A 23,085-nucleotide genomic window follows, 5' to 3' on the forward strand; every position below is an offset into this window, starting at 1 on the left:
CCCTCCTCTCGATGTTGAGTGATGTCAAACCTCCAAATGTAGCAATCAATATATCATATTTTGGTTGACTATAGATTTATAAATTCACTTTTCACAGAGAGATGAATATCTTTACCTTGGAGAAGCTGTAATGGTGTGTTTTATCATCACTTCACTCACGGCACTAGTCTATCTCACCTGCTACCATTGATTTTCGCTAACTCTGTCAAACGCCAACTCTGTCAAACCCCAACTCTGTCCAACGCTAGGCTGGGCTGACAGAGAAAAACCGAACACGTCTAGTACTTCTCTTTTGACTCAGGGTAAGAGGAGAACGACCTTACTTCCCACAAGGTCTGGAGTACCCCTCTGAGATTGAGCCATGGAAGTGAAGGATTGTGGGAGGTGGTGGAAGTGAAGGATTGTGAGAGGTGGTGGAAATGAAGGATTGTGGGAGATGGTGGAAGTAAAGGATCGTGGGAGGTGTCGGAAGTGAAGGATTGTGGGAGGTGTCGGAAGTGAAGGATTGTGGGAGGTGTCGGAAGTGAAGGACTGTGGAAGGTGGTGGAAGTGTAGGATTGTGGGAGGTGGTGGAAGTGAAGGATTGTGGGAGGTGGCGGAAGTGAAGGATTGTGGGAGGTGGCGGAAGTGAAGGATTGTGGGAGGTGACGGAAGTGAAGGATTGTGGGACGTGGTGGAAGTGAAGGATTGTAGGAGGTGGCGGAACGTGGAAGTGAAGGATTGTGGGAGGTTGTGGAAGTGAAGGATTGTGGGAGGTGGTGGTGGGGGAGGTGAAGGATTGTGGGAGGTGGTGGAAGCGAAGGATTGTGGGAGGTGGTGTTTGGGGAAGTGAAGGATTGTGGGAGGTGGTGGAAGCGAAGGATTTTGGGAGGTGGTGTTTTGGGAAGTGAAGGATTGTGGGAGGTGGCGGTGGGGGAAGTGAAGGATTGTGGGAGGTGGCGGTGGGGGAAGTGAAGGATTGTGGGAGGTGGTGGAAGTGAAGGATTGTGTGAGGTGGTGGTGGGGGAAGTGAAGGATTGTGGGAGGTGGCGGGCCCCTACCTGCTGGGTCTTGCTGTTGGAGTAGAAGAAGGCCAGGCGGTACAGGCTCTTGTAGTGCTGCGGGAAGCGGCCCAGGCAGAGGAAGAGGGCGCGCACGCACAGCTCCACCAGCAGGCGGCGCTGCTCCTCCGGCTCGGCCGGCAGGGCATTGGGGACCTCCACCGCCTCCAGGGGAGGGGGGTCCAGCTTCTTCTTGCCGTCGCTGGCCGGGGTCTGGGGGGCAGCCGGCTGGGGGAGGGCGGGCTTGGGGGGGGTGACGGCGACGGCCGCAGGCGCGGGCTGGGGGCAGGGCTCTGTGTGTGGGGGTACGGCGGCTGGGGCCCCTGGGGCTCCGGGGGCCCCAGGGGCGTCAGCAGCAGGCGGGGGGCCGCACGCGGGGTCCGCCACGCCCTGGGAGACGGGGTTCTCCTGCAGGACCCCCGATGGTCCTTCCAACGGGCCCTTCTCTCCGTGGGGGCCTGGAGGAGAAAAGGGGTTTGAACTTCACTCTGAGGACCTTTAATGACGTCATGAAATAAAGAAAAACATTTATTGAAATGTGTAATTTATCATCCATAGTTGTAACTGTATTTTCCAGCTGAGAATGGAACACCATGCAAGGCCAAACTGAATAACGGCCCTTAATAAACTCTTCAAGTTAACAGGAGTGTAGAGTCAAATCGTTGTTCTGAGTAAAACGTCCGTGCTAAATGTCGATCGAAGTGAAATAAAACCAGGAGGTACATTTCCGTTGGGCTCGCTCCAGTCAAGCATGTCCTTGTTATGGTTATAAAGGCCCAGAAAAACATTCCACATCAGAATGGGTAGGCGTGACACTTTTGCAGAAAATTACGCAATGTTTTTTTTGTGCGTGTGCCATCACAGAAAGAGCTTTGACATTTTGAACCCATTAACAAAAAAAAAAAAGCCAGTTGGAAATACAGAGCCGGACGCAAACAGGTTGGTTGAGAAGCACAGTAGGCCTTTTACTAAAGCCCAGCATGGGGGCCCCAAGCTCAGGGGCCTCCAAGCGGTCGTACCCGGGTCCTCCGCTGCGGCCCTTGTCTCCTTCATGGGCGTGTTGTTCTCCGACGAGGAGGAGCTGATCTTCCCAGAGGTCATCTTCAAGCTGCTGTCCTGGGAGCTGGCGTGGTCGTTGAAGATATCCTGGGTGGAGTTGGAATCAGACAGCACCAGTACCAGCTCACTGTCATGGCTGCGCTCTGCCGGAGGTAAGGGGGTAGGGGTAGACACGACAGCAGACAAAACAATGAAAGTCACGTGGTCTGATGCTACAAACTAAAGGATTGTTGGAATATGAATGCTATGGTATCACCTTCAGCCTCGGGTTATTGGGACTACAGTCAAAAACGGACAAACTGACTTTTTGAGTTTTAGCGTAACGGTGCTTTCAGCAGCTCAGTGCGATTAGATTAGCAAAAAAACAATAGTCATCTTTATTCTTTAAACCACATCACAAGAGACGCATACGTTTAGTGAAACGCCGTGCAGGCCATTTGTTTAGAGGCAGTTAATAGGCGTGTGCTTCTAACAAAGCTAATACCTTTGTTTTAAATAAAAGAACGAACATTATTAGTGCTGCATTAAGAGTAGAAACACATGGCATCCATCCTCACGCTAATGCTAAGACTCTAGTCCTCTAATGAAGCAAAGGTGTTTTTTTGCAAGGGACGCCAAACCGAAATGCCAGCATTCCTCCTAATTGCCACATTGTGAAGCTTCTGCGAGAAAAGCCCCTGGCAGGGGAGTTTACATAACATAATTAGCAGGAGGTGCAAAACCCATTTGGAAACTCGAAGGAGAACGCACTCCAGGAACCTTTTCCCTGGTACGGCGTAGTATTTAGCTAATACCTCCGACTATAAACAAGCGAGGAGAAAATGGGTTGTGAACGCGTGTGAATGAGTACGCAGGTAAATATACAGTCAGGACCTTGATGTCCCCAACAGAGCTTTTTTTCTTTTCCTTTTCTTAAAATCGTAGCGGAATTCGTTCTACTATTGTTATTGTTATTATTCATAAGCAACAACAACAGACACTGATTATAGTCTGGTGGGTATCAGCAGAAGTACCATTCATGGAAGCCAGCCACATTGAAGATCTGGGCAGGCAGTAATCATGGTCAGAGGAGGCTGTAGGAGATATTTTAAAATGGAATCAAGGGGTGGTGGGGTGGGGGTAAAGCCCTCTCATCTGAGTGGATGTCACTTCCCTTTCGAAATGACTCCCCTCCCCAGACTCTGATCCAGACTCAAACCAGGGCCGTGCGTCAAACCAGGTGCACACTGAAGGCTCTCAGCGGCCTCTGGGATGGGGGGGATTTGCATTTCATTTCACACACAAACAACTCCTCACCGCCATTGGTCACGGCAGACAGTTCCGAGGTAATAAGCGTGTTCTGATGCCCTGACAACCGGATTGATATTTCAGAAAGCAAACAAAGGGATACTTTTTGTGGCTTGTTTTTTGCTGGTTGGTGTGTAAATTGGTCTAGAGTGAAAAAATAAATGGATTAAAGAATAGGTGTCTTTTTGATGAGGTACTAAGGTCTACACATATGCAGCGTTTTAAATCTTTATGAACATCACCATATAACTGCGGTTCGAGTCAATACAAAGAACTAGGCCTATTGTCAATTATTTAATATAAAGTGATTAGTTTTATATTTCCTTGGATTTACGTGCATCCTTTGTATTGTTTTTCAAATCCAATTGCGGTGGTTTTGGGTCTTGAGTCTGAATCAGGCCTCACATCCAATAGGCTAAACCAACCAGGGTTTAGGACCCAGGAAGGCTCGTAGCCCCGTCATGGTTGTACATTCTCACAGTCATTAGACATATGTGTCACCGCTCAGACACATCCTTCCTGACAAGGCACCTTTCACATGAAACACATTATTAGAACACAAAAAAAACCTGGACAGTTAACACCCCACCAACACCAAAGTCAAAGCCTTCCAGCCCGTTTAGGTGAGCCCCGAATCCAGAGAAGTGAACACCACACCTTTCAGTGAACCGTGAGCCATTAAGGTCTCACACTGAGCAACCGTCACCTCATTATATCCACATGCATATGCATCAATATCAATATACATATAAACACGGCAAAGCAGGCGGTAGAAGCAAGCAGGCAGAGAGGTAGCAGGCAGGCAGGTAGGCAGGTAGGTAGGAAGGAATCTGAAAAGGGTGAGAAAAACTGGCCACATGGGACAACATGGCTGCAGAATTCACACAATTTGCAATCAATCTCCATCATGATTCGGGGAAAAAGGTGGATGGAAATGATGAGATCAGAAGGTAGGGAATTTGGCCATGATATTTCTGATTCACTTGCTTTCGAAAAATTGAACTTATTCAGTTTTCATCCCTAGGACAATAGGATGCATTAATTGAGGGCACTGGGGGAATGCAATTAACCGCGTCTTATCATATTGATGTTTTTCTTAAAGACATAGACAAAGAAAATCCCACCATAATAAAGCCTATGTGTCTATAAAATCATCTGGAGATGATTTTATGTAAAAAGAAACCACAAACAGATTGCTGTGAGTTTCGTGGTCAAGGTTTGCGGAATAACAACATACTTACTTAACGTCAATAAACTATAGAGCAGATGGCTTTTCCCCGTTGAGCCCATAGCAATTACGCCACGTTGCGTTACGTTTAGTAATAAATACCAAGTCAACTTAAATCAGTACACACTCATAGGAGTGGATGGCTAGGAGGATAATATAACGGAATGGGATTGAATAAGGGAGAATAACAAAACCGGGACTACATAAATAAATAATTCAGTAGCCATATTGCCCACTTCACCAATAACAATCACCCAGTGTGTGCATTTAAGGGGTGGAGGGGAGAGGTGGGAGTAGGGTTGGGGGGGGCGGGGGATGTGTGGCAGGGATCATCATCATCATCCTTATCATTATTATCATCAGCAGCATCATCGTAATAATAATCATTACTGGGGCACCCATAATGTACAGCGTTGTAGCCTCAAGGGCTCACCCCCTAGGGCCCATCCATGGAACTGCATCCAGGGGCCTACACCCAGGGGCCTGCACCCAGGGGCCTGCACCCAGGGGCCTGCACCCAGGGGCCTTCATCCAAGGGCCTGCACCCAGGGGCCTTCATCCAAGGGCCTGCACCCAAGGGCCTGCAACCAGGGGCCTTCATCCAAGGGCCTGCACCCAGGGGCCTGCACCCAGGGGCCTACACCCAGGGGCCTACACCCAGGGGCCTTCATCCAAGGGCCTGCACCCAGGGGGGCCTGCACCCAGGGGGCCTGCACCCAGGGGGGCCTGCACCCAGGGGGCCTGCACGAGGGACCATCACCGAGGGGGCCTGCACCCAGGGGCCTGCACCCCAGTGTCTAAGTCTGCGACTGTACCATCAGCCTGCTGCTGCTGCCGCCGCCGCTCCTGCTCCAGCCCCTCCTGCTCCTCCAGCCCCTGCTGCTCCTCCAGCCCCTGCTGCTCCTCCTCCTCCTGCCGCTGCCGCCGCCGCTCCTCCACCCCCTGCTGCTGCCGCCGGACACTCTTACGCTTGGCGTAATCGTGGTCCACCGGTGTGGCCGTGTAAGGCGGTGATGTCAGACCTGGGGTGGCAATGTGCGAGGGCACGGGCGGCGCGCCCGGGGCGCTGGCGGGGGCCCCGCCACCCATCGTCGACGAGCAGCGGGAGTCCTCGTCCATGACGGAGAGGGGCTTCTCCCTGGGGAGGTGACCCCACACACACACACACACACACACACACACACACACACACACGTAAGAGGGAGGGAGGCAGTGGACCCTGCATACACACGATTTCTGTTTTTTTCGATTCCAAGAAGCTACGATTGGTGGATGCTCCTGTTGCCGTGAGCCAGCTCACTTCTCATTGGTCCTGGGCATGCTGGGCATGCTCTTCTCCTCGCCCCTGGCGAAGGGCCCCATGGCCCCCTCCACCAGCACGCTGAAGAACAGCTGGTGGTCCAGGTCGGTGCCGCCGGCCTCCAGGAGCTTCAGGATGGTGGCGCTCATACGGAAGTACAACTGGTCGAGGGACATCGGGGAAGAAGGGAGAGAGAGAGGAACAGACGCATTGGGGATGAGAAAAGTGAGAGAGAAACAGACAGAAAGATATACAAAGAAAGAGATAAAGACAAAGACAGAGAGAAAGAGAGATGAAGACAAAGAGATAAAAGAGAAAGAGAGATAACAACAAGCAGAAAGTGAGACAGAGAAAGAGAGATAACAACAAGCAGAAAGTGAGACAGAGAAAGAGAAAAACAAAGTGAAAGACTAATTCAAAGAGAAAGAGATAACAACAAGCAGAAAGTGAGACAAAGAAAGATGCCTACGAGAGAGAGAGAGAGAGAGAGAGAGAGAGAGAGAGAGAGAGAGAGAGAGAGAGAGAGAGAGAGAGAGAGAGAGAGAGAGAGAGAGAGAGAGAGAGAGAGAGAGAGAGAGAGAGAGAGAGAGAGAGAGAGAGATACCTCCAGGGCCTCCATGGCCAGATCTGGAGGGTTGTGGTAGTGGATTTTGCGCGGGTACCTCGCCGCCTCCTCGTGCAAATAGTGTGCTGCCTGAAGAATCAAATGAAATGCATCATTAACACGTTGCCATTATCCTCGCCATTATTACCCCCACCCAAACAGCGGAGACCTCGGGGGTCCGCCGTGTGTGCCGGTTCTCCCTCCAACTAATTGTCCTTCGCACCGGGGCTGATCCGTGACTAACGCCGCGTATTGTTTGGTAACGCGGGGCAACCTGCGTGGGCGGTGCGAGTCGGAGGTCAGGCGTCCGTGTTTTCCTTTGTAGGTGGGTGATCCAACCGGTGGCAGCAGAAAAACACGAGGCATATATAGATCCTGATCCTACCCACCGACGCATGGCAGCGCTGGTCCAAAATGTAATTTATTTCAGGTTCAGTTTCAGTTGACCGAACACATTGTTCGGCTGCTGAAAAAGCCCATAAGGTCAAAACTTGCGTCACTCTACCAAAAGTTTACCATTCACGGTTTTTTTTCCACATTGACGGACGATGTTAGTCCATCATTGTGTGTCTGAAACTTTTGAAAAGTGAACGCAAAATCCACTGTTTACTTTTCACAGAACGGCCGTTACACACACACACGCGCAGAGTTTAATGGGAGCCATGCGGAGGTCTAGACCTTCTTGTAGAGCTGCAGGTAGTCTTTAGGGGGCTGCTTTCGTTTCTCCGCCATCTTGCCCAGCATGTAGTGGATCAGCCACTCCTCCTCGTCGCTGTCCCCGTCGCACCGAGACGCCCCCTGGAAACACTGGAAGGCCGTCGCCAGCATGGAGTCCCTCCGGTCCTCCATCTAAAAAACACGCGCACACACGCACACACACACACACACACACACACACACACACACACACACACACACACAGGAAGTGAGCCATCAAACACGGAGCATCAAATCAATCCGTTGCTACCGGACAGCCTTCCCAGACGAGGTGCAAGCCGAAGCGACAAGCGTGACAACATGACATGTGTTCAGTGGACCGGACACCAAACTACCAGACTACAAGACACTGGAGCCATCCAACCACACGTCCCACTGAATTCCCCCTCGCATTTCTGCTCCAACCGAGACGATCAACCAGTGACGGAAAATGTTTTGCCCTCGATAGGTTTGATTGCAAACAATTTGGTGGACAATAATTAGCAGGGTGGTAGACGATCAAACCATTGAACGAGCCACACGAAAACATATTGCATGATCGGGACAATCCAAGATAAAAAAGAAAAAGAAAGATGAGAAAATCGGTTTTCGGTTCCAGCCGGTTTCACCCGGACCCGCCCAGTCCCGGCCGTTTCCGCGCCTCACCTGCGTCACCACCTCCTGGGGCAGCTCCGTGCGCCACTGCTTGAGCTGGCGCGAGGCGAAGGAGTGCAGGGCGTAGGAGATGGTACCGTACTCGATCCACAGCGACAGGTTGGACACGTCGATCTCCAGGGCCCGCCGGAAGCAGCCCAGCACGGCCTGGGAGTGCTTCCACACGGGGCCGTCGCTCTTCAGCTCGTTGGAGTTCAGCTTCTCCTGGATGCGGCTGGCCCGCGCCAGAGCCATGCCCGCCCACGAGTCGAACCTGCACCGGGGGCGAAGGCAACGCGTGAGGGGCGCATTCAACCTCAGATAGGCTGCACCGCGGGAGGCTGTTCTGGGTGACGATTGGACGCCGGCTGACTTGTTTTTAGAGGTTCATGAGTAGTGTTGAAAAAAGACTGATGTCTGATATTTAACATATTGAAATGTTATGATGCATTATATTTCATTAGTTATGCATAAAATATGATATTGGATTATCATATTTTTTAAAAGTGCATGCTTTGAGACTCCTAAAGGTATTGATGTTGAATGTGTGGTTGATCATGTTTTTACCCAAAGAGGGCATTTTTATACAAATTTAGGACAAAGTCATAGTGGAGGCGGATCAACAAATTATCTTTGACATTTGATAAAGATCCTTTGACATTTTCCATCCATCGAGTTCAGGCTGTGGTTTAACTCACAAAGTTGTAATCTCTGAGATTTCCTTTTCGTTATCAATGGGGTAACCTTTGGCGATAATCTGCCATTTTTCACCAGGAAAAAGACCCCTGCTGGTTACATTATTAACCAGCATTTATATTACACACCAAACTGCCCATCAATATTATACTTCCCTCAGTGGGACATGACTCAAAACCATTCGGCGATGGATAGTGACCAACACTTATTTCCAAGAAATGCTCTAGATCACCACTTTAACTGAAGTCGTATAAAAAAATAACACAAGTAATAAGACGAAGAGACGATGAACCCCTTGCCCACCTGTCGGGACACACGCAGATGTCGTGCATGTAGAACTTGATGGCCTTGGACTGCTCCTTGTTCTTGAAGTGGTAGTCGGCCAGCAGGTAGAAGATCTCGTTGACGATTGGGGGCGCCGGGGCCCCGCCTTCAGGGAGACACGGCGCCTTGTGGATAAAAACCATCGACCCAATGAACGAACGAACGGCCCGCAGAAGAACATCGATATCGCAATTGATTGAGAACGGGTCGATTCGAAGAGGAGGCGAGGATCACAAAGTGTGGCGTTGGGAGCCTAATGTGTCTGGGAGCCCCAGAGGGGCCCCAGACACATTAGGGGACCCGGAGAGAGCGCTGCTCTCAGAATAATCAGAGGAGGTGAATCACATCATCTGGAAGTGATCCAAAGCGAGGAAATACAGAAACGTCAATACAGCCGCGACCGATAGGGTTTGAGCTCAATTAGTTGCCACTCAGCTACAGCGTAGGAGGCCACGGAATCAGCAACCCTCGCATTCTAAGAACCCCCCGAACCCCTTAAAAAAATAAGAATACGATGAAACAATGTCAACAAGTACGTTCTGAATCTGCACCACCAACTCATCAGGAGTGAGACCCTCTCCGGCCCCGCCCTCACCTTGGTGGCCGTGCCCTCGATGTAGGCCGCCACCTCGTCCATGGTGAGCGTGGGCGTGTCGCTGGGCGGGGCGATACCGGAGAAGCGGCGCAACAGGTTGGCCAGCTCGGCGGACACGGTGCTGGTCTTGTAGCTGTCGAACTCGGGCAGCGTCTTGGGCTTGAAGTACTGGAACATGAAGAGGGCGTTGCTCCAAAGCAGCTCAACCTGAGGGGGTGGGGGGGGGGAAAGACCAGGGAGAGGCCGGGGTTAAGAGCGCCTGTAGGCACCAGGGACGGGGATCACAGGGTACCTCACGATAACAATACGATACATGGTGACACCAATAATATTCTGCAATAATCAATATACTGTTAGACAATCCTGCAACGATGCATCATGATATATGTCCCATGCCCAATAGGCACGAGGCGGAGGGCTTTAGCCGGTGCAGAACGCAGGGAAGCTGGCCTTGAGGGGGGGGGCGGCCTGTAGCAATGTGTGTAGCTTACGCAAGGCACTGTGTAAGGTGTTTCGGGTCAGGAGAGTGTACTGGAGTGAGTGAGTGAGTGAGTGAGTGACACACGAAACTCAGACAAAAACGGCACATTTTCCACCTTTTTGTTGGCAACCCAAATGTTGTTTTGACAAGGCTCTTCAGTTATTCGTCATCTTCTTCACCCGATCATCGGTAACTAAAGTCAGACCACATCCTTCCTTGTATCATTGGCCGCAGTGCGTTAACTACACTGTGACGGCAGGCTACATTGAGGGTTCAATCCATGCTCAAGTCAGTAATCAACTTTGACATCATTTCCTCTTATTGCAGTGCATCAGTATGGGGCTGACCTTCAAATCATACCCTCTAAAGACGCGTATAAAACTGCGCCATAAACCGATTTATGTATTTTTTTTATTGTATGTTTTAAAAATAACTTCATTTCCTTTTGCATTTTTATGATATGGCAATGGCAGCAGCTCCGGTTTGTGAACAGCGCTTGGGTCTGGCTGCCCCCTAGTGGACAGATTAGTGTGTAACTATTACACACTTCAGGAGACCTTGATGGAGTTTGCTTTGTTTTTTTTTAATTAGTTTTTTGGCTGGCTTAACGCGTTTTCAACTGAGCTCTCTGATTAAAACATCTGCATCACATCACTGACAGTATTTTGGAATGCAGCAACGGTTGCATCAGAAAGATTACAAAAAAGCACTACTTTGAGTTAAGTGGCTTCAGAATTCACAGCGAAAGAACACTCTGGCAAGGCAAGCGGCTGAGTGAGTGAGACACAGACAGACACTCACCAAAAGGCACATTTTAGATTGTTTTGGTCTCAACCCAAAATGTTAAAAATTACGTTTTGATAACGATTTTCAAAGCCAGTTATTTCTCAGTCAGCTCTTTCTTACATCTGCCGCTGTGCGTTCACTGCACTGACAGGTGATAGACTGGAGATAGAGGATTTAATCCATGCTCAATTCAGTAAATCAACTATGGGCTGGACATCATTTTCTCTTAGATCTCGACTTCTACTCCCTCTAGTTCTCAGAAAGTATTTAGCAAGTCATGTAGTTCAATGTGAATCTAAATTGAGTTTCTTTAAGACTATTCAGCTTGTTGCTCCGTGTGGCTGTTTCACCAATGGTCCATTTTCCCTTTACCCAATACAGACGATTGTTACAGAATGTTTTTTTTCACATGAATGCAGTGACTGCCTATACTTAAATTAAAGTGTCCACTAGGGGGCATCCAAATACTATAAATAGATGAGCCACATCGACTGGTAGAAGTCTAATGTGCATCAAATGCAGATGAAACCCATATTATGAGGGGTCATTACTGCCAGCATTAGGCTGCTCCGCCTGTTGAAGGCTGGCTGGTGGAGGTCGCTCAGTCGAGCCTAATGAAGAGACGCCCGCGGCCGCGGCAGCTCATTCAGGGTGAAGCCTGCCTGCTCGCCGAATGAGAAAGTGTGAACATGGATTTCACCCCAATTTGTTTCCGAATTAATGGGCCGAGTAACTTATTTGAACATCAATTGCATTTATCACATCTTCAAAAATATGCTGCTCCCACAGCATGTGATAAGAAAATGCGGAACTATAAAAGCTTAAACACAAAATATTAATTTATTTAAGTTGACGGACGTCTACTATGGAGAAAAATGGTAACCCTTTGGCCTTCCACATGCATGCATGCTTGTGTGCCAGGGTATCTGCATAAAACACGCAGAGGTTTGATATTTAATTTGTTTGAGGTTTATTCTTTTTCCTCTCGTGAAAGCTGCAAAACAATCTAAGATCTATGCAAATTATATTTAGACTTTTTTTCATGCCTTTTAAACTCTCCAGTTCTCTGTCACAATATTTTACCTTTAAGAATACCAGACTTTTGAATAGTTGTGAGCCCTTTGGCATGAGTGAGTGAGTGAGTGAGTGAGTGAGAGAGTGAGAGAGTGAGAGAGTGAGAGAGTGAGAGAGTGAGTGAGTGATCGAGTGAGTGAGTGATCGAGTGAGTGAGTGATAGAGTGAGTGAGTGATCGAATGAGTGAGTGATAGAGTAAGTGAGTGATCGAGTGAGTGAGCGATCTATCGAGTGATCGAGTGAGTGATCGAGTGAGTGATCGAGTGAGTGATCGAGTGAGTGATCGAGTGAGCGAGTGATGAGTGAGTGATCGAGTGAGTGATCGAGTGATCGAGTGAGCGAGTGATAAGTGAGTGAGTGATCGAGTGAGTGAGTGAGTGAGTGAGTGAGTGAGTGAGTGAGTGAGTGAGTGAGTGAGTGAGTGAGTGAGTGAGTGAGTGAGTGAGTACCTGTGGAGAGGAGTGGTCTTCCAGGTAGCGGGCCTTGGTCTTCTTGCTGGGGTAGCCATAGAGGCAGAAGAAGCACTGCTCCAAGGCCATCTCCAGCTCCTCCTTGTAGGGATGGGAGTCGTCCTTCGACGACGCCACAAGCTCCTTCTCCAGAACGCTGACCTGGAGAAAAACACACACAAAAAAAAACGCTCAGTCAATGTTTCTCAAGTCATACAACTGCACATTTCATTAACGGGAAGAAACGGGATTCCACTCAAATTGATCAAAAAGGATCCTTAATATTTCCTTAATATATAATTTACGAACTAAAGCAAATGGTATCCTACTCCCATTCTGTTCACATGAACATCCAAACCTAGCCGATCTCTCATTTCAAAACAGCAGCAAAAAAAAGACAGGCTTAAAGTTCTTACACAATCCATTGGCACCTGGCCTACAATAGCCTCCATCATTAATTAATTAATTAATTCATTCATTCATTCATTCATTCAACCATTCGTTCAGGCTTTGCACTTACAAAGAACTTGAGCAGCGCGCCGTCCGAGTTGCAGCAGCCGGAGCGACGTCCCAGGTACTCGTGGGCCGTGCTGAGCAGCATCAGAGACGACGGCAGCATGGGCGTGTCCGACTCGTCTGGAGGGGAGGGGGCAGAGAGGGCCACCGCGTTACCACGGTGACCCAAGTCTACCACCGGGTTACCAGTCTACCACCACGTTACCGTGGTGTACCATGTCTACCACCGTGTTACCAGTCTACCACCATGTTACCGTGGTGTACCATGTCTACCACCGTGTTACCAGTCTACCACCACGTTACCGTGGTGTACCATGTCTACCACCGGGTTACCAGTCTACCACCACGTTACCGTGGTGTACCATGTCTACCACCGTGTTACCAGTCTACCACCACGTTACCACAGTGTACCATGACTACCACCATGCAGGCAGCGACCATCAGAGAGAGACATGGTCAAAGAGGCACACAGAGGGACAGAGAGATAATGAGACACACATAGAGAACAGACACACAGAGAGACAGAGAGAGACCAGAGTGAGCCACCGTGTTAAAATTTAAACACCGTGCAGGCAGCGACCATCAGACAACGAGAGAGTCGAAGAGACACACAGAGAGAACAGAGGGAGCACCCATGACCATCAGACCGAGACAATGAGAGAAGAGACACAGAGAGAAGGACGAAAACAGAGAGACGGAGACAGGCAGAGAAAGAGACACACACACAGAGCTACAGAGAAGGACAGAGACAGAGACACCGCATAGAGCTAGAGAGAAGGACAGAGACACAGAGACAGACCGAGAAGGCGACACACGCAAAGAGCTACAGAGAAGGACAGGGAGACGTAGACAGACAGAGCTACAGAGAAGGACAGAGACAGAGACACACACACAGAGCTACAGAGAAGGACAGAGACAGAGACACCGCATAGAGCTACAGAGAAGGACAGAGACAGAGACAGAGACACACACACAGAGCTACAGAGAAGGACAGAGACACCGCATAGAGCTACAGAGAAGGACAGAGACACAGAGACAGACCGAGAACGCGACAAACGCAAAGAGCTACAGAGAAGGAGAGGGAGACAGAGACAGACAGAGCTACAGAGAAGGACAGAGAACAGACGGAGCACCCATGACCATCAGACAATGACAGAAGATAAGAGGAACAGAGAGCCAGAGACGGTCCGAGAAAGCGACCCACACAGAAGTACAGAGAAGGACCGAGAGCCAGTGACAGACAGAGCTACAGAGAAGGGCCGAGAGCCAGTGACATACAGAGCTACAGAGAAGGGCCGAGAGCCAGGGAGCCAGACAGAGCTACAGAGAAGGGCCGAGAGCCGGGGAGCCAGACGGACCTTCCTCGTCCCCCAGGGGGATGTGCTTCCTCAGCATGCAGTGGAAGGCGGCTTCCTCGTGCTTGATGATGTGGTGCAGGAGGATCCAGGGAAGCACCGAGGAGAAGAAGGGCTCCTTGGGGTCCTCGGGGATGTTCATGCTGAGGTCGATGAGCTGCACCACCAGCAGCAGGGACAATCAATCATTTGTTAGTTGCTCTGGTTATGTCTGGCTTTAGGAAAGAATACGATTGAATCGTGTAAGAATACAGATTTTTATCCGCTAGGGTTCTGAAACATACCGGCACAAAAGAAAATCTTGTTGTGCTCGGTTTGCTTTTGTGTGTAGATATTAATGCAATCGGTGGATGTAACTTTTTCAAATATATAAAAATGACACACTGCCACGGTGCCTTTCTGAGCACACAGCCGACTGGAATCGATCCAGAAATTAAGAGAATCGTTGTCGCACCAGGAATCGTTTTGAATTGAATCTGAACCCCAAGCATTGAATCGGGAGATCCCGAAAGAATCACATCCCGCCACACGTCGTAGGTGAACAAAAACCCCTGTGTGTGTGTGTGTGTGTGTGTGTGTGTGTGTGTGTGTGTGTGTGTGTGTGTGTGTGTGTGTGTGTGTGTGTGTGTGTGTGTGTGTGTGTGTGTGTGTGTGTGTGTGTGTGTGTGTGTGTGTGTGTGTGTGTGTGTGTGTGTGTGTGTGTGTGTCCTCCGTACCTGGATGAGGTTGTTGGCGAGGCGCGCCATGCTGGAGGAGCGCGGCACGTTGGCCAGCAGCGCGGCCTCCTCGGCGAAGCAGACCTCGATGGCGGCCAGCAGCTGGGTGATGACGGCCAGCCACTCCTCCCTGGCGGACGACGAGGCGTCGGCAGCCGCCAGCTGCTGCAGGGCCTCGCTGAGGGACAGCTCCGCGCACAGCAGACACTGCTGGAAGTCCCGGCTCTTCAGCAGGGAGTCCTGCCACACGGCGGGGAAGAAGGAGAGAGAGAGAGATGTCACACACTCAAGCGACGCGAGCAGAGCTTGTGAGGATCGTGTCCCACCTGCCAACATTTACATTTACATTCAGCAGACGCTTTGGTCCAAAGCGATTTGCAATAAGTAAATTTTTCAGAAGAGAGAGTAACATGTGTCGCTGTCGGTACAGTAAGGATGTTCAAAGAACCAAGTGCCAAGCACTAACAACTGGTAGGTTAACCCGTTCTCCGCACACAACAAAGATAGCTAGGATAAGAGGCTACACAATGCTTACTATTTTTATGTGCATGGAGGACGTACAACACACAATAAGAGCGTACATTAAGTGCCAGGCCAACACCACACAATAAGAGCGTACATTAAGTGCCAGGCCAACACCACACAATAAGAGCGTACATTAAGTGCCAGGCCAACACCACACAATAAGAGCGTACATTAAGTGCCAGGCCAACACCACACAATAAGCCCCAACCTTCAGCAGCAGCAGCTGCACGGGCCTCTCCGGGGCGGAGCTGACCAGCTCCAGGGTCTTCCCGCGGCCGCCGTACTGCAGGGTGGGCTGCAACAGGCGCACCACCGAGTCGTAGTCGCCGGACTCGAAGAGCCGCTGGATCTCCTCCAGAGACTGACAGCGCTCCAGAGACTTCAGCCTCTTCTCGATCTATCCACGGAGGAGGAGCAGGAGGAGAGAGAGAGAGAGAGCCCCCCTCGATGAGACAGGGATCATGACGAGAGTCCCGATCTTGTCTACGTCATCAAATGGTTAATGGACTGCATTTATATAGCGCTTTTCTAACCAGTTGCCTCTTAAAGCGCTTTACAATATTGCAAAACATTCACCCATTCATACACACATTCACCCATTCATGCACACATTCACACACAGATGGCGGAGTCAACCATGCAAGGCGACAAACAGCTCGTCGGGAACAGCTAGGGTTAGGGGTCTTGCTCAGGGACGCCTCGAAACTAGCAGTTTTGAGGTGTTACCAGCCAACCCGGTGTTACCAGCTAACTATCTTCCGGTTACCAGCCAACCCGCGCTGCCTTCTGAGCCAGAGGCCACCCCCCCACCATATGCCGCCCCGCCATCAAGATTAGTATCAAGTTCATAAAATGTATTTAGTGTGTTAAAAGTGCCAAGGCTGCAACGACAGAGATTAAAGTTACAGGTGCAATTAAAAAAAATTGCAGTCTTTTTTTTTTTAACGACACCCACCTCCTCCACAGAGATGACCGCGTCAGAGCGCAGGTTGGGCAGGGAGATGGTGTACTGGGTCCCCTCGGGGCTCTTGGCTTTGCCCTGCAGTAGACTTGTACACACGTCGTAGCTCTCCAAGCCTTGTTCCATGTCCCCCTGCAGGATCACATTTAGAGCTGTTTAGATACCGATACCAGTGTCGGCTAATTCCTCCGATACCGCCTAAAATGCAGTATCGGGTATCGACGAGTACGCAAGTTTATGCGCCGATCCGATACCATCACGAGACAAGGTCGATTACTACACAGGCACAGAACATCACAACCACGTGCGGTGTTATGCTGCGTTCGTTAATGGTCAGAGGCGGAAAGTCGGAATGGGAAACGCGTCATCTCCGACCTACGCGTGTTCAAGCTACCAAGTCGGAAGAACATGGATGCACGGACGCCTAACTACAACAATACAAATGTATTATTGTAATGACGGATTATAAATGTAAATCCGTCTTCCCCCAAACAAACAGCACACCTTACCTGGAGGGCCAGGAAGCGCGCCTTGAGCCAGTGGACGCGCACCATGACGTCCAGCCAGGCCTCGCCAAACAGATCCATCTGGGAGGCGCCCAGGGCCAGCACAAACAGATCCTTCTGGAAGTACGGCCCGGGGAACTCTGCGTCTCCCGCCTCGCCGTTCGGCCCCGTGCCGCTCCACCGTGGAGGCACTGAGCGGGCAGAGGATCAGAATCCAGTAGACAAGAGTACAATTCTTAGGCTTGGCTCCTCAACAGCCACATAGCAGCAACAATACAAGATAAAGAAAATGAAGATGAGTGAAAACTAAAATATCTAAAAATAATTACAAATAAGTAGCAGCATAGATCACAATAATAAATTATAATAATAAAATAAAATAAATATATAAGGAAAGAAATTAAGAAAACAACAGTTTTCCACCTTCCAAAATGGTGATTTACCCAAGTTAACACAACCCAACATACCGGTCTTCCCTTTGCTGTGGGACCATTGCTCCAGTTGTAGCTCCATACCAGCTAAGCTCATGTCCAACATTTCCTGCATCCAGACCGGGAAATAATAACTTATCATTATGATTATAATCCAAAATAAATATGTGGTACATTTCTGGGAAAAGACGCAAAATAAATATTGATACATTGAGATCTATAAAACCCTGCATGAACCAGCAGCCTACCTGAAGGACCTAATTATTTTCTGCCCTCGCCCTTTCAATACCAAACGTTATAAAGAAATCAGCAGGAAGCCGAGCGTTCTCCTGTCCAGCGCCCGGTCTTTGGAAGAGGCTGCCACCTGTAATCAGTGAAGCTGCCTCTGCTGAGAAATTCAAATCCAAACTTAAAACCTTCCTCTACACTTTAGTTTGGCTACTTTGGGTCCACCGGCCAGCACCTCGTACCCAGGGCAAGACTTTCCCAATATATTTTATATTTCTTCATTTTCTTTTATTACTTCATTTTATTGTATGTTTGTTTTAGCTTTCTCCTAAATCTTAAAAACATTGCACTTTCTACAAAGCATATTTTAACTTTGCCTTACTTTCCTTTTACTTATCTATTTAATATTATTATTTCATTTCATTGTATGATGATGTTTCTATGTGAGGCACTTTGATTCTGCGTCGTGTATGACAAGTGCTGTATAAATAAAGCTGCTTGCCTATATTATTGGATTAATATTTGCTTACATAACTACTATGCAAGTCAATTACAGCACCTATTGCACTGCTTACCATCCTTGTAAGCAGAAGGTAAGCATTTTCTCTTGCCCTTTGGGGGGCTCGGGTTAGGGGGGTGTCATCAATATTCGGCCTGAACAGCCCTCTAAGACTAAAGCTGCTTTCACACCGCGGCGCGGCAACTCTCCGCCTCCATTCATTTCAACGAGGGAAGGGCCGCAGAGGGGAGGCGGTTACAATTGCGGCTGTTGACCAGGAAGCGGTTGCCGCCCGAGTGAACGCACACAGATTTTGCCCTACTGCTCAGCTCTCCCCGTGCTGAAACATTTGGTGGCAGCTTCCCGGCGGCGGCGGCGGCGGCGGCTTTTAAAAACGCCTGGCCCTTTCACACCGCCGCGAGGAACCCTCCGGCAGCGGGGCGGTTATCAGGGCGGTTGCCGCACTGCTGTGTGAAAGCAGCTTAACTGTGATTAAGCGCTACAGTAATAAAATGGACTTAACATTCCCATTCCCAATCCCAAGTAACACATCCGCTAAACCCTGGCCCCAGGCCCTTACCCGGATGTGCTGGTTGCTGCAGTCCCGGAGCAGCGGATTGGGCAGGCCCCCGCTGTGCCTCCTCCAGGTCTGGTGGACCTCCAGCACCACGGGGGCCAGGCCCCGGGGCCAGGCCTCCAGGTACTTCTGCCCCACGGCCTTCAGGTAGCGCAGCATCAGGTCCAGCACCCCCCCGTTGCTCATGCTGGAGAGGAGGAACTTGTGGACGTCCTCTTGCTCTGGAGGGGATCGTCAGAGGCGTGTTCAAAGGATTAGGAGGGACGACGTTTTCAAGACATTTTTGGGATGAAAAAGATGACCTACTTTTTTTGAGAGTCAAAGAGAACACTTTTGAAAAGTTCTGGGAAAGATGTAACATTTATAAGGGTTGTGACACCAAACCACTTTTGCTTTGATATAAAATAGATTATTATGTAACTAAGGCTGTAAATTTTACAAGGAACCCTCGAGCATGGGGCATTATTAAAAATCGTAATGTTCAATCGCTAAAAGAGAACCCTTTTGAAAAGTTCTGGGAAAGATTTTAGATTGAACATTGAGATACAACTATTATATCCTTTACTGTTTTTGGTTTATCTTTTTTGCTCTATTTCTTAGTGTTTTTTTCTTATTTCAATAATGTCGTTGAGCTTTTCTGTTCCATACTTTGTGAAAACTCAATAAAAATGCAAGTAAAAAAGCAAGAAGTGCCGTAATGAGGCTGGTGCGCATTGGAAATGCATCCTCGTTGCGGTTGACCGACCGCATACCGGATTCCATGTACTCGATGAGATCCGCCGTTGACAGGCCATTGCCGTGGAGAAGCTGGGCGTCGGCCAGCGCGTCGCTCTGGGTCTCCATGTTGCTCAGGCTCTCGTCGTCGTCCTCGGGGTCGAATTTCCGGAGCCTGGAGGATGAACCGGAAGAGGTGGCGTGGGGGTGAGGACGGGAATAGGGCTGGGCATCGCCACTGGTTTACCAAAAACCGATTCGATTTCGATTCACAAGGTCCGGAATCAATTTAATCTTCAATTCGACTTGATTCGATTCAATATCGATTCGGTTAGGGATATTTCAGTTACAATACCAATTTTGCTTGGATATTAAATCGATTCTTATGTAACTAATGCTGTAAATTGTACAAGGAACCCTCTAACCTGGGGCATTATTACAAACGATATCATTCAAATCGATATCAGGAAGATCTATTTTGACCAGGGAATTCGATTATTAGAGCCCAGCCCTACACAGAGCTCCAGAGAGCCAGCCCCCACTACCAGGTCCCCGGCCCCGGGGCCCGGCCCCCACCTGGAGGGCAGGTACTTGAAGAGCAGCTCCTGGAAGTCGATCTTCTCCTCCTTCTTGCACTTGGTGTTGCGGACGCGCGCCGAGCGCCGCTTGGCCGTCTCGCCGCTGTCCTCGATGGTGCGCTTCCTCTTGGGCGGTTTCTTCGCCTTGTCCGCCAGGGAGGGCTCCATGGCTGTGAAGGGATCAACAGGGTGTGAGTTCGTTATTAGCATGGCTGTCAGCATGCAGCATGTAGTGGTTTTAAGACCTAGCACTTAAAATATCTATCTTTGTTGCTTAGGGGGGATGGGTTAACCTAGTGATTGTTAGTGCTTGGCTCTCGGTTCTATTAACATCCTTACTGTACCGACAGCGATATATTGTTGTTTCTCTTTCTTCTAACAATTGTACTTATTGTGAGTCGCTTTAGATAAAAGCGTCTGCCAAATTCCCTACATGTAAATGTAAATGTAGTCCTGTATGTCATTAAAGAGCACCTATTATGCTTTTTCGACTTTTATGACCTACAAACGTTGTTATAATGATTTATAGTCATGTTTAACCATACTAAAGTGTCAAATAACGAAGTACATGCTTTTAGACGTATTCCCTGCTGACCGTCTGGGGTGGCTGTGCAGAGCGCTAAACACTAGGGACGCCGGTCGCCATTCACTTGTTCAAATTTCCGGGATTTATCTTTGTAGAACAATCCGGATTTTCCACGTATGGTAATGCTGCAACATGCTCTTCCGGAAGGTAACCAATCACAACGGAGTGGGGTTGGCAGGAGGGGGGCGAGGGGGCGGAGAAGGACGAAGCCGAGAGTGTTGACAGAGAACGCTGAAAGCGCCCAGATGAGAGGAAGAGTTTCCCGAAAATCAACATCGTTTTTTCTGTGCTATGATTCGCGTCAGGTTGCTCTATAGGAGTCCTTAATAAGAAATGAAGACCAGAAATGTAGTATAATAGGAGTTCTTTAAGCATTTGCATGCATCTGCAGAGTGGGTTTAACACAAACTCGGACCTGGAGGGGTGGTGGCAACGGCGGCGGTGGTGGTGACCTCCACAGTGGCGTGGCTGGGGGTCGGCTCCGGCACCGAGCAGGCCGGGGCTGGGGCCGGGGCAGACGGGACCAGAGGGGCCGGCGCCGGCGAGGCCAGGGCCGGTTGGGGCGCGGTGGGCGTCTCGGGCAGAGCCACGGGGGGCAGGGAGGAGCTGGGGCTGCTGGGAACGGTGCTCTGGCCGGGGGCCGCGGCGCTCTGGCCAGGGGCCGCGGGGCTGCTGGGCCGGGGCCGCTTCTGGAGGCAGTCGGGGTCGCGGTACTCCGACAGGTCCACCCGGCGTCCCAGGCTGGGCCGCGGCGGTTCACACGTGGTCTGGTGCCGGTACATCGCGAGGAGGCACTCGCCCAGGTTCTTCCACCTGAACCCAGACCGAATGCATTCCAACTTGACAATCTGGCATTGAAAATAAGACGGTTGTTGACGGGTGTATAGAGGGGGGACTCACGAGAAGCAGTTTATAGGCTGGATGAGGAGCAGGTCAGGCTTCGGCTCCCGGTGGGACAGGGCCTGTCTACGCTTCCGCAGCTCCAGCGCCTCCTGCACCAGAGAGAGGCTCTCGTCCTCTTCCACCGATACGTAGTGGACAGACATGTCACTGCACACAAACAGGAAAATAGTCAGCGCAATAGAGACGTGGTATTTCGAACGAGGAAAAGGAAGCGAACATTAAAAAAGGAAAAAACCAAAATTGCATGCTCGTCACCATTTGGTGAACATCTGCATGGTGTCTCTCTTCAGGCAGGGCTGCTCCTCGAAGATCTTCTCCTTCAGCACCAAGCCTTTAGTGTAGCAGTGATCCTTCTCCAGCGCTTTGGAGATGAAATACAGACAATCTGCAACCATACAGGCAGATTCAAACACGGAAACAAAAAGATGGGGCATTTGAGCGGTGTCAACTTGAAACAAGATAAGGTTATTTTGTTGAAGTAAAGGAATGGCTGCATATGGAGTTATAGTACAGATTATTGCAAAAAAATGTAACCCTACTTTTCTACAGCTGTCGACCAGAAATATCACAACGATTTAAGTCGCATTGTGTAACATTGCTAAAATGACCTGGACATACCTAGTCAATGCTGATCAATAGTGTCTTTAACAATGTCATCAATTCAATCCCATCCTATAACTGATATATTCTACAAATAAAGAAAGTCTGGCCAGCCTGCACATCCCTCAGTGGACAGGACACTTATTATTATTTATTTATTTTAAATCTGAAATTCTCACGCCTATTGACTTGGAGTGGCTAAATCGTACACATTGCGTCTTAAATACAAAGAAAATGAATTACGTGTCACCCTAGTCTTGGTATCAAAATGGAGAAAGGTCACTGCCACATCGTCTCCCTGAGTCTTTTTCAAACATTTCCCGTCAAAGAACGCGTGGGTCGAAGCAGACTCACAGGTGTAGTCGCTGAGCGTGTACAGCATGGTGATGAGGTTGTCCAGGCAGGGCCAGTGGTCAGGGTTGCAGTGAAGGCCCTCCTCGAAGGCATGCCGCGCCAGGGGGATCCGCACCAGCTGCACGGCCACCTGCCCGATCTTGTACCACATGTTGACGTCGGTGGAGTCCAGCATCACGGCCTGGAAGAGGCCGGAGAAAGACAGAGGGACAGGGATTAATCTCAAGAACAAAGGAGGTTTGTTGGACCAGACCCATAACAGGTTGTATTTAAACCAAAATACATGGATATTATACCTCCAGGTAAAACTCCATGGCCGTCTCCAGATCGTCCCGCAAAGCAGTCAGGCTGGCCAGGTTTTTAAAGGTGGAGTACTTCAGCATCAGCCCAGGATGCTTGGTCCCAACCCGCTGGTCCTCCGAGGGCTTGGCCTGAAATATCCAGAGATAACGGTTTCATAAATGTAACTAAAAGAAGCTAAAGCTTGAACTAAACTTGAACAATGAAGAGAGAACGATCGATGGCTGCATTTAGCTACGGCAGACGCTAGAGACAGTCTCATGCATCTTTTTTTTATTTCCTCTTAGCAGAAGTGCACCAGAACAGGGAGTGATAATACCTCTTTAAGTAACGGTGTCTTGAGGAGCTCATGATATGCTTTGGCAGACTCGTCAAACTTGTCGTGCTTCTGAAGATCTAAAGCTTTGTGGTACAAAGAAAACGCTTCGGCTTCCTGCAAAGAACATAACAGAAAAAAGATTC

General features: G+C 49.5%; 1 protein-coding gene across 5 annotated transcripts in view; it reads right to left on the minus strand.

The window, feature by feature from the left end:
• Positions 1-23,085, minus strand: part of cabin1 (calcineurin binding protein 1) — a 52,288-nt gene that overhangs the window by 28,159 nt on the left and 1,044 nt on the right. For 2 of the 5 annotated variants that reach the window (XM_079745097.1, XM_079745096.1), the window contains exons 4-30: positions 22,943-23,056; positions 22,620-22,754; positions 22,324-22,504; positions 21,625-21,754; positions 21,367-21,516; positions 20,882-21,279; positions 19,879-20,050; positions 19,341-19,477; positions 18,592-18,809; positions 17,321-17,393; positions 16,857-17,044; positions 16,342-16,479; positions 15,595-15,783; positions 14,862-15,101; positions 14,149-14,302; positions 12,795-12,910; positions 12,275-12,436; positions 9,484-9,690; positions 8,868-9,013; positions 7,881-8,142; positions 7,197-7,367; positions 6,519-6,608; positions 5,915-6,075; positions 5,430-5,752; positions 3,113-3,172; positions 2,060-2,242; positions 1,041-1,498 (exon numbers count right to left, since the gene is read on the minus strand). In XM_079745097.1, the coding sequence (XP_079601223.1) occupies positions 1,041-1,498; positions 2,060-2,242; positions 3,113-3,172; positions 5,430-5,752; positions 5,915-6,075; positions 6,519-6,608; positions 7,197-7,367; positions 7,881-8,142; positions 8,868-9,013; positions 9,484-9,690; positions 12,275-12,436; positions 12,795-12,910; positions 14,149-14,302; positions 14,862-15,101; positions 15,595-15,783; positions 16,342-16,479; positions 16,857-17,044; positions 17,321-17,393; positions 18,592-18,809; positions 19,341-19,477; positions 19,879-20,050; positions 20,882-21,279; positions 21,367-21,516; positions 21,625-21,754; positions 22,324-22,504; positions 22,620-22,754; positions 22,943-23,056 (4,956 nt within the window). The remainder of the gene's footprint in view (positions 1-1,040; positions 1,499-2,059; positions 2,243-3,112; positions 3,173-5,429; positions 5,753-5,914; positions 6,076-6,518; positions 6,609-7,196; positions 7,368-7,880; positions 8,143-8,867; positions 9,014-9,483; positions 9,691-12,274; positions 12,437-12,794; positions 12,911-14,148; positions 14,303-14,861; positions 15,102-15,594; positions 15,784-16,341; positions 16,480-16,856; positions 17,045-17,320; positions 17,394-18,591; positions 18,810-19,340; positions 19,478-19,878; positions 20,051-20,881; positions 21,280-21,366; positions 21,517-21,624; positions 21,755-22,323; positions 22,505-22,619; positions 22,755-22,942; positions 23,057-23,085) is intronic. The other 3 variants (XM_079745099.1, XM_079745100.1, XM_079745098.1) reach the window with 3 other exon arrangements.

The sequence above is a fragment of the Pollachius pollachius genome (genome assembly GCF_949987615.1).
Source record: "Pollachius pollachius genome assembly, chromosome: 1".
In the NCBI taxonomy this organism is placed as follows: Eukaryota; Metazoa; Chordata; class Actinopteri; order Gadiformes; family Gadidae; genus Pollachius; species Pollachius pollachius.